This window comes from Phanerochaete carnosa (genome assembly GCF_000300595.1).
Source record: "Phanerochaete carnosa HHB-10118-sp unplaced genomic scaffold PHACAscaffold_4, whole genome shotgun sequence".
In the NCBI taxonomy this organism is placed as follows: Eukaryota; Fungi; Basidiomycota; class Agaricomycetes; order Polyporales; family Phanerochaetaceae; genus Phanerochaete; species Phanerochaete carnosa.
Window position 1 is genome coordinate 3,915,785 of NW_006767631.1, and position 13,643 is coordinate 3,929,427.

Sequence of the window (13,643 nt, forward strand, 5' to 3'; positions counted from 1 at the left end):
AGGTGCATGACAAGAGACAATGCAAGTAAAGCTCCCTGAGTTTCAGCTCAACGAAGGCAACGCGGTACCTAGACATCCACGCTACCTGGTTTTTATGATTCCAACAGTTAAGCATTAAGCATCGGCAGAAATGGTACACCTGGGACCGTTTGTGTAGGGCTTTTACTTCCATTGTACAAGCTTCTTCCGCGAAAGTGTATTTGACACCAGACTTACATAATTAAGGCACTACAATGAGTTATCACCGCGCGGAATATGGAGTTACGCCGAGGCGTGGTGATTTGGACTCAATCTGAACCCCTTGCCTAGATCTCCCCGACTTGTGCGTTCTAGCTCCCGCTAGTTGGAAAGTAATAGCAGGATCGTAACTATAAGCTAGGCTGACATTGTGTTTATAGCATGATCTCCATTAGCAAGAGGATCAGAGTCGTTATAATATATTACAAACGATAGCGACATAATATTCTGTAAGCGACGAACGCAGTGACTCTGAGCACTGCTTCTTCGACGCCTGCCGGGGGCCCATTCATCCCGCTTCCGCACCGGTCAGAATCACGGCGTCAAGTGAATAATTGCTGTCATCCCGTGAGGCTTGCGCTATAGGTATGACTTCATACCTACTAGTGATGCCATCGAACCGCCCACCCCAGGCTCACACGCGACGAGGCCCGCCATGCTGCTCCAAAACTCGACAAACGCATCCTCGCCGCCCCTGTCCGTCTTGTTGTTCGTGCGCTCGCCGAGGCCGCTCGCCTCGACGTACCACACCCGCGCGTTGTCGTACTCGCCCTCGACGCGGTGCAGGATCCCGTGCAGGTGCTGTCCTGCGCGCGCGTTCTGCATCTTCCGCACGAGGAAGTGCGCAGGGTAGAGCGCGTGGTTCAGCAGATGGAACGCCGCCTCGAGCGCGGGATGCAGCAGCAAGTCTGCGATTGCCGGCTGCAACGCCGGGTCGAGCCCGTCTTTGCATGCAGGCGAGGGCGCATGGAACAGCGGCGCTGGGAGTTCGCAAAGCTTGGCATAAATCGCTTTAGCTTTCTCAACAGAAGGGTCGGCGAGTCCAGGTTCTGATGCAAACACGCAGGGAGTAGATGTCATGATGCAGAGAGGAGGTGAGTTTCCTTTGGGGCTGACATTCGTCGCTCAGCTCTATGCCCATCCCGGGGCTGACTCTAATGTGCGGCTGGCGCGGAACACCTGAATGTATGCGTCATTCTAAATGCACCAAGGTCGTATCTGTTATCCGCAAGACCCATGTATTAGAATCAGAGTAAGATATCAAACCAACGGGCGATGAGGGAAGAAAAATGCGTGACCATTCGAGAGCATGCGCGTAAAGTGTGTACGACAAAAATCGAAAGGGAAAGGAAGGGATCGAAAATGACCCTAGCGCGACACCGCCCCATTCCTGAGCGGACTATGCACCCTCGGAGTCGCAGGAGTGGACGCCGACGTCGCGATAGTCGTGATCGTGATGCCGTTAGCGACCCTGGTGGGTATCGCAGGGGGCTTGCGCCGCCGCGGAGGCGGCGCGGGCGCCGCTTTCCGCGGCTTCGTCGAGACGGGTGAGCCCGGGTACGATGCCGGTGCAGTCGAGTCGAGGGGATCGAGCGGGGACAGTTCCGTCGGCGAGAATGGTGATGAAGTGATACGGATCTCGGGCGCCCCGACACGTTCTGTCGTCACCGGCGAGTCGTCGAGGATAGTCGTGCGTCGTGCTGTAGAAGGCACTTCGACATCCAGCGACGAGGGTCGGTCTCGTCGCCGTGAGAAGCTGGGCTCGACGACCGCCGCGGCTGCGAGGCGAGGGAGGCTCACATGGCTGTCGTTGCTCCCCAGTCGTATATGCTTTTCCTTCTCTTTGGACGCGGTCGGCGTCGACTGCAGATTCTCGTGGCTTCTGCTCGCTTTCAGAGATGACTTGACCCTACCGCCACTGACCGTATCCGATACTGCTAGCAAGGTATTACTTCCACTTGTGTGAACCGTCGACGCTACTACCGCAGAAACTGAGTCCAGCGCCGGGCTACGAAGCGAGTCCGTGCTGTAGACACTCTGCGTATCACTGAAGGACGAAGGGTACTTTGGCTGTGGTTTCCGATATTGCGCACACCAGTCACCCGAGAGACACCGTTTCACTAGCCGTTTGGTCGTGGGGTTGATGTCACGAATATTTTCGTTCTCGATGAGCGATTCCAGCACGTGCACAATTTGTGCGCGCTTGTATGGCATGGACCGGAGTTGGGTCTTCGTGAGCAGAGGGTGCAGCACTCGCAAGTAGGTATGTCGGAGCTGGAGAATGGTCAGCGCGAAACCTTATTACACTCGTTTGACGACGTACAGACTCGTTCTCCTCGTCGAGGTTAAGTATTTCTCGAAGAAATACATCGACTAGCACGCGCAAATCGTTGGTGTAGAAAAACTCTGCGCAGCCCTTCGTCGTGAACAGCAGATATAGCAGTTTCAGGACCAAAAGCTGCATGACCAGATCTTCCGCCGTCCTTCCTGCGAAAATGTAAGCGCAATCCGGACAGGTGACGCTCCGAAAACTCACCTGCGCGGTTCAGCATGAAGATGAGATTCTCGCCAAGCGTCATGCAAGATCCTAACCGGGCCATGAGCATGCGCAGTACCCTATTCTGTTCCTCCGGTTTCGGCTCAGGGTGCGAATCGGTCTTGGCGTGCCCTTGTGTATGCGGCTGGAGCGAAGCGACCATGAACTGCTCGTTGAGCGCAACCTACTAGACGTACTCAATATGCACGGAGCTGGCGAGACCATGAGAGGGGAAAGACGCACGATAAGCTTAATAACGGCATAGTTGAACGTTTCGTCCGCGTGGTCGCGTGTCTGCTCGACGACCTCGAAGAGGTGTTCGATGAACGTGTCGTCGAAGATGCGCAGGTCGCTTAGGGACAGCTTCTGTACACGGCAGACCTCGTAGAGGATGTTGACGGAAAGCAGGCGTAGTTTTGCCTCGATCGGCATGGCAGTGCGATTGGCGGCCACACCGGCGTCCTCGAGCTCGGGGTTGATGTCGAGCCGGACATGGTCCATGAGCAAGGGGATGATGGGCCGCCACCGCTTGTGTGATCTCAGAAAGCTCGCATGTCGTCTTCCGTAACCGAGCAGGATGGTGTACAGGATTAATTGGTAGTGCGGGTCCGTGCTCTGTGAAAGCAATCGTTCTCGACGACTCGGACAGCAGGAACAAGAAAACGTACAGTTTGAGCATCGTCTAGCAGTATATCACACATCCGCTCCGAGTGAAAAGTAAACAGCTCCGAGTTGAGAAGCAGGTCGCAGGCGTGCTCCAGCTGGAGGGGCGTCTGGAGGTACTGCTCTGCAAGTGGCGGGTCCGTTAGTGCATAGGATTTCAGGGCGGACCACGCACCATGATAACACCCGCAGAACGAGGTGAACTGCCGCAACGAAGCGTCGAGTTGGTCCAGGGTCATGTCGCTTGGGAGGCAGAGCTTGTCCTCGAGCTCTGCAAACTTTCCGTCAGAACGCACCGCCCACCGCCCATCGCTGTCTGGGGCGCACCGGACCAGAACTGCTGGGCGTTCTCGATGATGTACACGATGCCATTGACCTCCATCGTCGTCCTGCTTGACGACGGTGTGCAGGGGTGCCAGCGACGTGGATGGCAGAAGTAAGCGTGAAATGTTAGGCTAAGTGCTTTGACGCCCATACTCCATATTACACGAGCCCGCCCGAAATAGAAATTTGCTCAGGAGCCAGGCCCAGGGGGCAGAGTGAAATTGCTTGAAACAAGTACAGCATATTGTGCGAGGGTAGCGCGGTATTTACTGCGAACAATTTCACTGCAATAGCAAATACAGGAGGCCGGCCAGGATACATGGCCAGAGTGCCGCGCTTAGGGCACGGCCAGAGCCAGGCACACTGGACGGAGCAATCGAGCTTGGTGTGGTCGGGTTGCCGCTAGAGCTAATGCTGGAGCTACTCCCAGTGCCCGCAGCAACTACGATAGCAAGCGCAGTTAGTCTCCTTGAATGCAAATCATGCATGCCGATATTACTCACTGCTGGTGGGAAGCGCGGAAGCAACAGATGACGACACAAGCGCGGACGTCGTTCCGTTCGGTGATCTATGGGAACAGCGAGTCAAAAATCGGACCCTGCCGGTAAAACTGAGGGAAGATACCCACGGACAGAAGGTCAGAGTGTAGTCCGCATTCAGACCTGAATCACACATCCATAGCGCCGTGCCTGAGGATTCGTCAAATGCATAAGCGTAGGCATCTGGGCAGTTCCCCTCTGGTGAAGGCAGCTTAGAACTGCTGTTGCAGGATATGAAGAAAGAGAGCGCACTAAAGAAGCTGTAAAACTCTACGCCAGATGAGGGACACGTCGCGGCCGTGTCAAAACTGCCCGAGCAGCAGTTTGGCGAGTTGGCTGTTGTGAAAGGTGGCAGTATTCTATCAATGCTTCTGGCACGTTCTGTGCCGTAGAGCGTTCACGCACTTGGGTCCCCATCTAGGTTTGCAAAACAGGCTGATTTGCAACCGACTGCGAAGCCGGTGCTGTCGAATGGCCCTTGTATGGGTTGAGGGCCTGCAAGGAGATGGTAAGCACAGTAGGACGAATAACCAACGTCCACGTACAGATGGGTCCCAAGTCTACCGTGCAGTCAGCGACTGGGCACCCCACATTGTTCGTTATGCTTATTGGAAGGTCGTATCCATCCACTAATGATACTGCGATACAATCAGCCTGAGCGAGAATCGTGCACCCTGATTTGACCAGATAATACCATCGTAGAAGTCTTGGTTGCCGCTCCCTTGCAATGTCCATTCAGCAACTGATGCTGGAGGCACGCCCTGTTCTCCTTATGAGCTGAGAGCCGAACGGTGCCATCTTGAACAGCCTTACCGTTCCTGTATGCGGGTCGCACAGTAATCCTCCGTTACACCAGCCGGTGAGGCAAGTGGGCCCAGTCGTGATATTGAAATTGCAGTCTCGTCGCCCCTGGGGTATGGCAGAATATGGCCTTCAGCTTCCGGCTTTGAGATGCCTTGCATTTAACGCACCCAAATGCGTCCGGCAGTCCAATTATCCGGGACGGTGAAGGAGACAGAGGTGGATGGCGCCGCTTCCCATCTACTTAAACATGAGATATAAGCAGAGCAAGCATCTAAAGTTGCATACATACCCGGTCGCAAAGTCTGGTACAGCAGTGCCGGCCGTGAGATCCGTAAACATCTTGGAAGCGTTCATGTGAACGACAGTCGGTTGTTTCAAGGCGTGGGACGTACCGCGGGCCTTGAGCATGGCTTCAGCATAGATTGGACTGCAGCAGTAGGTCAACGCACCATATCGTAAATGGACAAGCGTTTAACACCGTAAATGTCCGTGTATATCCGACTGTGCACGACGCAGCGAGCACAAGCAACGTCGTTCTCCTCACCATGGTATCTAGGCTCTATGGGCTATGCTCAGAGCTGGGAGAGATGGTGGTACAAGACAGAGCAGGGAGGGCAGTAAGGACAGCCTGCGCAGCATGAGAAAAAGTATTCTTGGAGACTGCTTTCGCGAGAATTTGGAGTGGCGGTTCAAATTTAAACTTGGCTTGACCGTGGAAGCTGTAGGCTGTAGCTAGACGCCACAACGTGTTCGGCACGGGTGTTGGTGTGATCCGATTGTCTCATGTGGCAGCTCGTCGCCTCCAAGACCTCCATTATGGCATCTTCACGTTGGAAATATTAACGAATAGTACTGAATACTCCGCTAAGTTATCAGCCAGACATATAAATATTCGTCAAAGTAACTGAGGCTGTTGTACATGTCAAGAAACTCCCCAGGTATTACGCAATTAGCCAGATATCAAAGTCCAAGCGAACGTAAGTGTTTCTGCCGGTCTCTCCATAGTGTCCGGGTCTCAATCGTGTCCGTTATGGCACAGCAGTCCTCCCTCCTACAGTCGCAATGTCTGTGATCAAAATCGAAAGTCCCTGAGGCTTCTTTCTACCCATTAGTCTCCTTGGACGCTGCCCGCCTTCAGAATCTATCCGCGAGATATCTTGTTTCCACGCCCCGGGATCGCGCTTGAGATCGCCGCAAAAGGCTGAACTGTGGCTGCCCGTGTCATCTCCAACCTCGTGTGCTGCTGCATGATATGATGCATCGTTGGGATGTGGATTATCGCGCCCCACCTCCTCGCGAGAGCTCGCAGGAGGGGCGGCATGCACGATCCCATGATTCCCATCTTCCACGAGCCACACTTCGGACGCGGGCATCGGAGCAATCTCACTGTGAGCCAACCCCGAAAGCGGCGGAGGCTTCGATGTAGAATAAGTCGTCGTAGAGCTGCCGGCTGTTGAAGGGTAGTCCACGGTGAAGGCGTTGGCAGAAATGACGGACGTCTCCTGCGTGGGCATGATGAGTGACGCTTGACTTGAAATTCGGCTGTCGCACCGGACGTCGACTGTGCTTGCAACGCGCGGTGCAGGTTCGGAAGTCAGATCTGCGGGTCGCCAGAGTCAGCAAAACACACCAACGACTTCTTGAATGGAGAGGTGTACCAGCCAGGTGCCGTAAACGGCGCCGTCTCGCCAGGGCGCGCCTGTTGTTGAAGCACCTGCGTAGTCTATATGCAAGGAGAACGACCGCCATGATGACAAAGACGGAAAGGAGAGCGATGAGGATGATCGAGATTGTAGAATGCCCTTTCTTGGAAGCGCCCGCCGAGGACGTTGGAGGAAGCGATGAGGTTTCTGAAGAAGAGGCGGTTGAAGGAATGGAACTAGAAGGGACGATCTGACTGCATGCCTACAAACAACTTAGTGGAGCTGTTGCTCGACAAATGGGCGATCTCACCGTCTCCAACGGGTACGAGCAAGACTATAACGTTCCGAAGCTTGAGTCTTGGCAAAGTCCAATTCGAGGAGGGATTTTCAAGTAACGTACCGAATTAATACTTGAAGTACTAGCGAGGGACGTATCGCTGACACCGGAGGAGGTCTCAGTGCTAGAGTCGAACCGCGCAACAGGTAGCAGCACCATGGCGAGCTGTGGATGGTGATGCGAATGTCGGCCTCAAGGTATATAGATGACCATCGCCACAGGCCCCTACATGGTACATCTGACCGTTGCTGAGTATGTGCATTTGTGTACAATAATCAGAAATGCTTCCCATTGAGGTCGTCGAAATGAGACGTTAATGAACGTAAAGACAGATGGGGCGATACGTCTTCGCGATGCGATCTCGTGGGCGGTACGCATATGGGTGATGCATTCCTGTGCGAAGGTCCTGAGATAGGTTTGCCGCACGGCCAGACTGGAGGCTATACACGCACAATAGGTTCGTGCGTCGCGTCTTTCACATAGTTCTGCTATCGCCGGACCCACGGTAACAACGCTTGATGGGACCCGTCAAAGGCGGTGGGGCAGTGCTCGTTCTGTGATGTTTAGGTATGAGAGTGGGAAAGCGAAACTTGAGTAGCTGAACCTAATCAGCACCGCTTCTGAAGTTGTAAACTTGGTTCGCCTATGTGCTCATGCTGGAATGGTCAGGCATACATATATGATCAAGAGCATCACAGGACGAATAGACACAATGCGACCCACGCCAGACCCCTGAGCTTCTGTCATACGGAGCTCATGCCCTCAGCGCATAGATTATAGGGAACTGAACCATGGCCCCCCTCAACTCGCGCGGGGTACGACAACGGATCCACACGGGCGCATCACCGGGACGCGTTCGTTGAGCTCCCAATGCCCTACACTGTGACCGGGTCAACATGCGTCCACTAAGCAGTTGCTGGACGCTTCGAACTGACCCGAGTGTATCAGAACACAAGCTGAGGGCGCATTACCAATGTTTGCGCGGGGAACATGGTGGTTGGAGACGCGTCCGCGATGGGCGCTAGCGGCAGGCAAAAGTCGCCGCGGCCGACTCGGATTAATTGTTCAGTGGCACAGTTGCGCCACAACGCCCCCATATGTTTGATGGTCTCGAATTTCTTGCACATACGGGCGTACGCAACAATATGCACAATTCTGAAAGCATCGGTGGGATGCTACGTGATCAAATTGAAAGGTGCCTAGTGCACACTTTACATACGATGACCAGAGTACACGACAACCGTCAGAGCATCTCAATCAAACCCAAGCGAAAGATATTATCACTTCGAGGCCTCGTCTCACTTTCAGCAGCCTGCATCTTGACAACTGAAGCTTGCGATAAGGTTACCCCAATAATTTCCCGAGTCAAGCCCACCGGTCGAGTCCCCCGGGTAGGCAAACTGCCAGACAGGGGCCGTTGACGATGAGCCGCCGGGGTTTTGGCAGTTTGTACCGCTGCGTCACAGCGTCAACATGCAGCTGGGAGCCCGAATGGATGTTAACGGCTTTGCGTACCTGTATGCCTGGCATTGCATACAATTGTCCGGGCCGAAAGATGAAGCATTCAGCCTCCAGGGTGACGGAAGGTTCTGGCAGCTGCCAGCTGCGAACGTGAAGTGGTTGCAGATGCCCTGCCAGTTTGTATCCGTGCAAACATACACGCCGCCAACTGTATATTCCTGTGGTAGTGGCGAGACATCATTGGCTATAGTAAACACGCCGAAAGCGAAGGAGCGTACCCCAGTATCGTCTCTGGAGAGCGGGAATGCGGACACGCCAAGCACGAGCACAATGGTCGTCAAGGTAATAAACGAGAAAGTGGAGAATATCATCAAAGGAGCGACAAAGGATAAGGAGCGGGGGTAATGTCGAGAGATCGCGGGATGCAGGAGAACACTGGAGACTTGACTTTCTTCCGCGCTGAATTATACCTTCGGCCTGGCCGCTGTTGTCGCACCGCATCACCTCTCCATGGTGCAAGTCATTGGTTGCCCGCTTTTCAGCAAATGCCGGGCATACACTTGCCAATACAAGCTTCAAAGCCACCCGCGTGAACAGAGATGTGGTAAGACGGACCTCGGCCGTGTCATATAGAAGGGTGTCGGGCAGTGTCTGCCTACGATCGTTGCCCTTGTAGACTGATTGTCCGAAAAGATGTTCCACGCGTAAGTTCTGGTGGCCACAGTGAACATCAGAAGAGTGTGAGTCTTGTCGCTTGTGGGCCTGATATCGCTGTCTGCCAGTCAGAACGTGATGAAGCTGTGAGAACGGACGCTGCACACGGACCATGCGTCAAATACGCGCGGTTGGCCAACCTGAACATCACATATATGACAAAGGTCTGCGCACCTTGGAACAATATACTATGTGGCTCACAGAGTCGCGGCGTTCTAGCGTCAGTTTCATGAAAATTCGCCATCATCCAACCCACGGCAAAGATGTCTGATGCATCAAGGTGGGCTCTGCTGGAGATAGTGTTGCAGTGCTCGTTCCTTTATGCAGAATGCTAGTGGGCGATATGCTGTTTCAATACCACAGCCGCTCCCACCACTGATGCGGATAGAGTTCGTCCGAGCGCCCATATCCAAAACGCATGCATCTCAGTGCGGCTGCGACCTGTGAACGGAGGGACGCGCATATAGGAACCAAACTCACGACCCTTAGCTCTCTCACATCGCACACTCTTCATAAATCGCTGGACAGTTTGCGTTCAGTCGTCTGCGCAGCATGAGTCGTCAAACGAGCTTTGCACGATGCGGCTGCACCGTGCCCGGGTCAACTCATTTGTATTCAGCTCAATGAGCATTCTGTATGAATTTCGATACGCCGAAGCATGGAGCGCGTAAGCCCCGCGTTTTCATGGGACATGTGGTCACCGCTGGAGACGCGTTCGTGCAGGGCGCCAAACAAAACTGTCACCGCCGGTCAGAGTCCCGCAGAGTACAGTAGGTCGCAGTTTGCGTACCTTGGGCCAGCCTCATAGCGTTGTGGTGCCCCGTCGTCGTCAGCCAACCGCCACAGCCCCACTGCGCAACTGCTGCTCTGAGGCGCAGTCGCTGCTACTGACGGTACTTGACTTTTTTTTTGCTCTTTCTAATTCGGAGAACGAGCAATAACAGCCAAAGGCCCTAGAGTTGTGAGACTTAGTTAGACGCGTGTAGGAGTCAATTTAAACGCCTTGCCTCAAGTAACGGTAGAAAATGCAGACATTCCGGCAATCGCATAAAACGTGAATCAGAGGCCGCGTCAGGAGAGAGAGGAAATCAAGTTAACATGCTCCAGCGCTTTGATCAAGATCATACCATACGGCGTGCGTCAGGAATAGCAAACTCCGCCGTGATCCATGGAGGTTCTGACGTTGAACGTTGAATGCTGCTTGTCCGCGCCTGACTCCGAGCACGAAGCATGGAATGCGAACCTTTGAAGATTGGAGCTAAGAGGTCGGCAGCTTCTGGTAGCCGACTGGCCATAACACGCCCGCCATCCATGTTTATGTAGCGTGGAAGGTTTCGCAAGTAAGTATAAATGTGGACGCCCTGTACCTGGTGGCTTCCCATGTTCTCGTCGGTGCCTGTCCAGGACTGCCATTTCATGCAGGAATAGCTGTCCGGCTAGTCCTGCATGAGACGGTGGCCCCAAATGCACATATATAACCCTCTTAGGGTCCAGCATATCGTCATCTGCGCGTGCCGTACACGTGCTGATACTTCTCAGCCCGCACTTTGCCAGAGAATTGGTGACATGGGATACACACGTACGGCTCAGCACGAGAGTGCAGCGCAATCGTGACAGCTGTCACACGCCGTCAGCTTGGACGTTCCTCAGATAAGCCGAATATACTCACTGAATGATGGAGTGCTCGGTGCCAGGATATTCCGTCTGAGAGCTTCACGGGAGAACAACGATGAATATTGCTCGGTGTGCGATGTGCCGTTTGATATGACGGGGTGTCCACACGCTGGGCACGTGTGGAAGCAAGGTAGTCTACGACGTTACACGAGCTGGAAATCCATACAGTGCCTCAGATGTGCGCAGACCTCCTGCTCGCCGAAACTAACTTCTTCTCTGACGCATGCCGTTTATCTCAGCCACGATTCGCAGCACGCAGTGTATGTACTTACCTAAGCTCAGTGTCGCAGTTCGGCTCCATCTGCGGCAACCAGGCACTGCATAGCTTTCAGCGTCAAAACACAGGCCGCAGGAGTACGCAAATCCTCGATTGTCTGAATGCGCGCGGAGGAAAGCCGCAGATTTCGTCTCCACCGAGGCTTGTGCGTAAGCGTTCCGTTGAAAGTGGGGCCGGAAGGAAGCGGCGGGGCGGTGACACGGAAGTAGCGCTACACAGCCGCATCTGCGCTCGGTTCGCACGACAGCTGCGAGGCCAGGGTGGCATATTAAAGTGAATTCACAACCTTGAATCTGAGCCTCTTCATAGCCAGCACGCTTCGACGTCTCTTGTTCTGCCTCTGCACTTGCATCCGCACTTCTTGTCCGCCCCGCTCCTGCCAACACCAAAGGATCAATGGGCGCGCAGATCAGCCGGCAGCGTCGCCAGCGCAGGTCGGAGGGAGAACAAGGTCGTCAAGAGTCCGACTTACGCGACCAGGACGGCCGTCCGAGTTCGTCGTCGCGAGGGGTATTGCGCAGCTTGGGGAGAACGACTCAGCCTTTCACGCCGGCGCCGTCCGCGGCGTCGACGGTCGCGATGACTGCCGAGGCGATGAGGTCGTCGAGCGAACCTTCGAAAGGAAGAGCAGGGGTGGCGGTGACACAGCCTTTCGCGCAGCCGAGAGGCAATATTCTCGGCGCCTCAGCATCGCCGAACCGCGCCTCGGGGGCTGCCGAACAGGTAAGCACTCCCATCATTGATGCCATTGCTATTCTGGGGTTGTCCCCTGTGCAGTCGCTGGTTGCACAGATTTCAGTATTTAACCACCAGGTCGAGCTAATCGTACCCTTGTTTCCTTCCTTCTTATCTCTCTCAGGAAACAGAGCGACAATCTGTGCAAGCCATGCCTGCTGCTTCTGCCACCGTGCCGTGCCAGGTGAGCTGCAGTATCATCGGTTCTTATCACGAGATATAGCTGAAAATATCCCCGGAATAGTATCGAACCGGCAAAACTCTCGGCAGCGGAACATACGCCATCGTCAAGGAGGCCGTGCATATCAAGACTGGACAGTACTATGCTTGCAAAGTCATCAACAAGAAGCTCATGGAGGGCCGGGAGTACATGGTGCGTCGTGATGTTCAGCTCGCTTTACTCCACGAGTTGCCATTGGCCGTCGTGGGTCTTAAACGAGATGTCCATGCTCACACAAACTCCAGGTTCGCAACGAAATTGCTGTCCTGAAGCGTGTATCCAAGGGTCATCCAAACATCGTCACATTGCACGACTACTTCGAAGTCAGATCTCGTGCGATCCATTTTTTTCGTCATCTCTGACGCTGCGGGTTATCTAGACCTCGCACAATCTCTACCTCGTCTTCGATCTCTGCACCGGCGGAGAGCTTTTCGATCGGATATGTGCCAAGGGCAACTACTACGAGGCGTGCGTCTGTGCATCCAATCGATATTCACAGATATCTAACGCGCTTGTCACAGTGACGCTGCGGATCTCGTGCGCATCATCCTGAAGGCTGTCAAGTACATTCACGAATGTGGCATCGTCCACCGCGACCTCAAGCCTGAGAATCTGATTTTCCGCACCAAGCGTGAAGACGCCGACATTATGATTGCCGACTTCGGTCTCTCGCGCGTCTTAGACGAGGAGAAGTTCCAGCTGCTCACAGAGATCTGCGGTACTCCAGGAGTGCGTACCGTGTTTGATTTATCCCGGAGGGCTCATCGCCTGATAGCAAACTAGTACATGGCGCCTGAAATCTTCAAGAAGAGTAAGCAGTTTACCTGATGTCGTTACGGCGATCATTAATGACTCTCTACAGCTGGTCACGGAAAGCCAGTGGACGTTTGGGCCATGGGTGTCATTACGTACTTCCTATTGTGCGGCTACACGCCATTCGATCGCGACACGCAGCAGCAAGAGATGGAGGCCATCATCGCCGGCGACTACAAGTTCGAGCCAGCGGAGTACTGGGCGAACGTGTCCGACACGGCCAAGGACTTCGTGCGCGAGTGTCTGACGATCGACCCGGCGTCACGGCCGACGGCGGACGAGGCGCTGCGGCACCGCTGGCTGGCGGACACGGAGCCGCACGGTGTGCAGGACGCGAGCGGGAACATGGCGAACCTGCTGCCGCAGATCCAGAGGGCGTTCGACGCGCGCAAGACGTTCCGCAAGGCGGTCTTCTCGATGATGGCGATGAAGCGCATGAGCACGCTCGCCGCGGGTCTGTCGCCCGGCGCCCGTGCACTCGGAAAGGACATCGAGCAGTACAAGGAGGAGTCTGAGAAGGTGTGCTAGACGTCCGTGTCGCTGCTGGCCGGTGCTGATGGACACAACTGCAGGAAAACGTCGATGAGGACCGCGACGTCGTGCACTTCCAGGACAGTGGCGACCACGAGCAGAGCCCACATCTCGAGAACCAGATGGCCAACATGAGTGTCGAGCAGGGCAAGTCATGAGCGTCGTCAGTCTGAGGCTACTTCGTGGATTGCCAAGAATCTGCTGCCGGTCGGGAATGGAGTGGTAATATGTGCTATGAAGGCTCTACTGTACAACTATCTCTGGACGCTTTCGGTGGTTTCGGAACAAGATTTCTTGATTAGCATACTTTTGCGGCTGAAAACTGGTCTGGAATCTGCAGACAAGTGGCACGTA

General features: G+C 54.5%; 5 protein-coding genes across 5 annotated transcripts; 1 reads left to right on the top strand and 4 right to left on the bottom strand.

The window, feature by feature from the left end:
• Positions 1-1,030: 1,030 nt before the first annotated feature.
• On the bottom strand, positions 1,031-3,506 carry PHACADRAFT_119752 (uncharacterized protein). The gene is made up of 6 exons (XM_007395135.1): positions 3,393-3,506; positions 3,223-3,341; positions 2,798-3,169; positions 2,555-2,738; positions 2,342-2,505; positions 1,031-2,292 (listed from the first exon to the last, which is right to left on the bottom strand). The coding sequence occupies exons 1-6, from the start codon at positions 3,454-3,456 to the stop codon at positions 1,387-1,389; spliced, it is 1,809 nt and encodes a 602-aa protein (XP_007395197.1). The 5' UTR covers positions 3,457-3,506; the 3' UTR covers positions 1,031-1,386.
• A 223-nt stretch (positions 3,507-3,729) lies between these two features.
• On the bottom strand, positions 3,730-5,483 carry PHACADRAFT_255113 (uncharacterized protein). Its single transcript, XM_007395136.1, has 12 exons — positions 5,334-5,483; positions 5,277-5,283; positions 5,174-5,223; positions 5,052-5,121; positions 4,894-4,989; positions 4,775-4,841; positions 4,626-4,718; positions 4,486-4,575; positions 4,333-4,416; positions 4,170-4,278; positions 4,045-4,109; positions 3,730-3,983 (listed from the first exon to the last, which is right to left on the bottom strand). The coding sequence occupies exons 1-12, from the start codon at positions 5,429-5,431 to the stop codon at positions 3,823-3,825; spliced, it is 990 nt and encodes a 329-aa protein (XP_007395198.1). The 5' UTR covers positions 5,432-5,483; the 3' UTR covers positions 3,730-3,822.
• A 279-nt stretch (positions 5,484-5,762) lies between these two features.
• Positions 5,763-6,959, bottom strand: PHACADRAFT_255117 (uncharacterized protein). The gene is made up of 3 exons (XM_007395137.1): positions 6,838-6,959; positions 6,543-6,789; positions 5,763-6,484 (listed from the first exon to the last, which is right to left on the bottom strand). Exons 2-3 carry the CDS (start codon positions 6,631-6,633, stop codon positions 5,913-5,915), a joined length of 663 nt encoding a protein of 220 aa, XP_007395199.1. The 5' UTR covers positions 6,634-6,789; positions 6,838-6,959; the 3' UTR covers positions 5,763-5,912.
• Positions 6,960-8,177: 1,218 nt separating this feature from the next.
• Positions 8,178-8,546, bottom strand: PHACADRAFT_67179 (uncharacterized protein; the record flags this gene model as incomplete). The annotated part of the gene is made up of 2 exons (XM_007395138.1): positions 8,178-8,319; positions 8,380-8,546. Coding segments are annotated over 2 exons (309 nt in total), but the record flags the coding sequence as incomplete, so codon positions are not given.
• A 3,330-nt stretch (positions 8,547-11,876) lies between these two features.
• On the top strand, positions 11,877-13,295 carry PHACADRAFT_173010 (uncharacterized protein; the record flags this gene model as incomplete). Its single annotated transcript, XM_007395139.1, has 7 exons — positions 11,877-11,909; positions 11,970-12,098; positions 12,191-12,268; positions 12,325-12,413; positions 12,467-12,674; positions 12,729-12,756; positions 12,808-13,295. 7 exons carry the CDS (start codon positions 11,877-11,879, stop codon positions 13,284-13,286), a joined length of 1,044 nt encoding a protein of 347 aa, XP_007395201.1. The 3' UTR covers positions 13,287-13,295.
• Between the last annotated feature and the right edge of the window lie 348 nt (positions 13,296-13,643).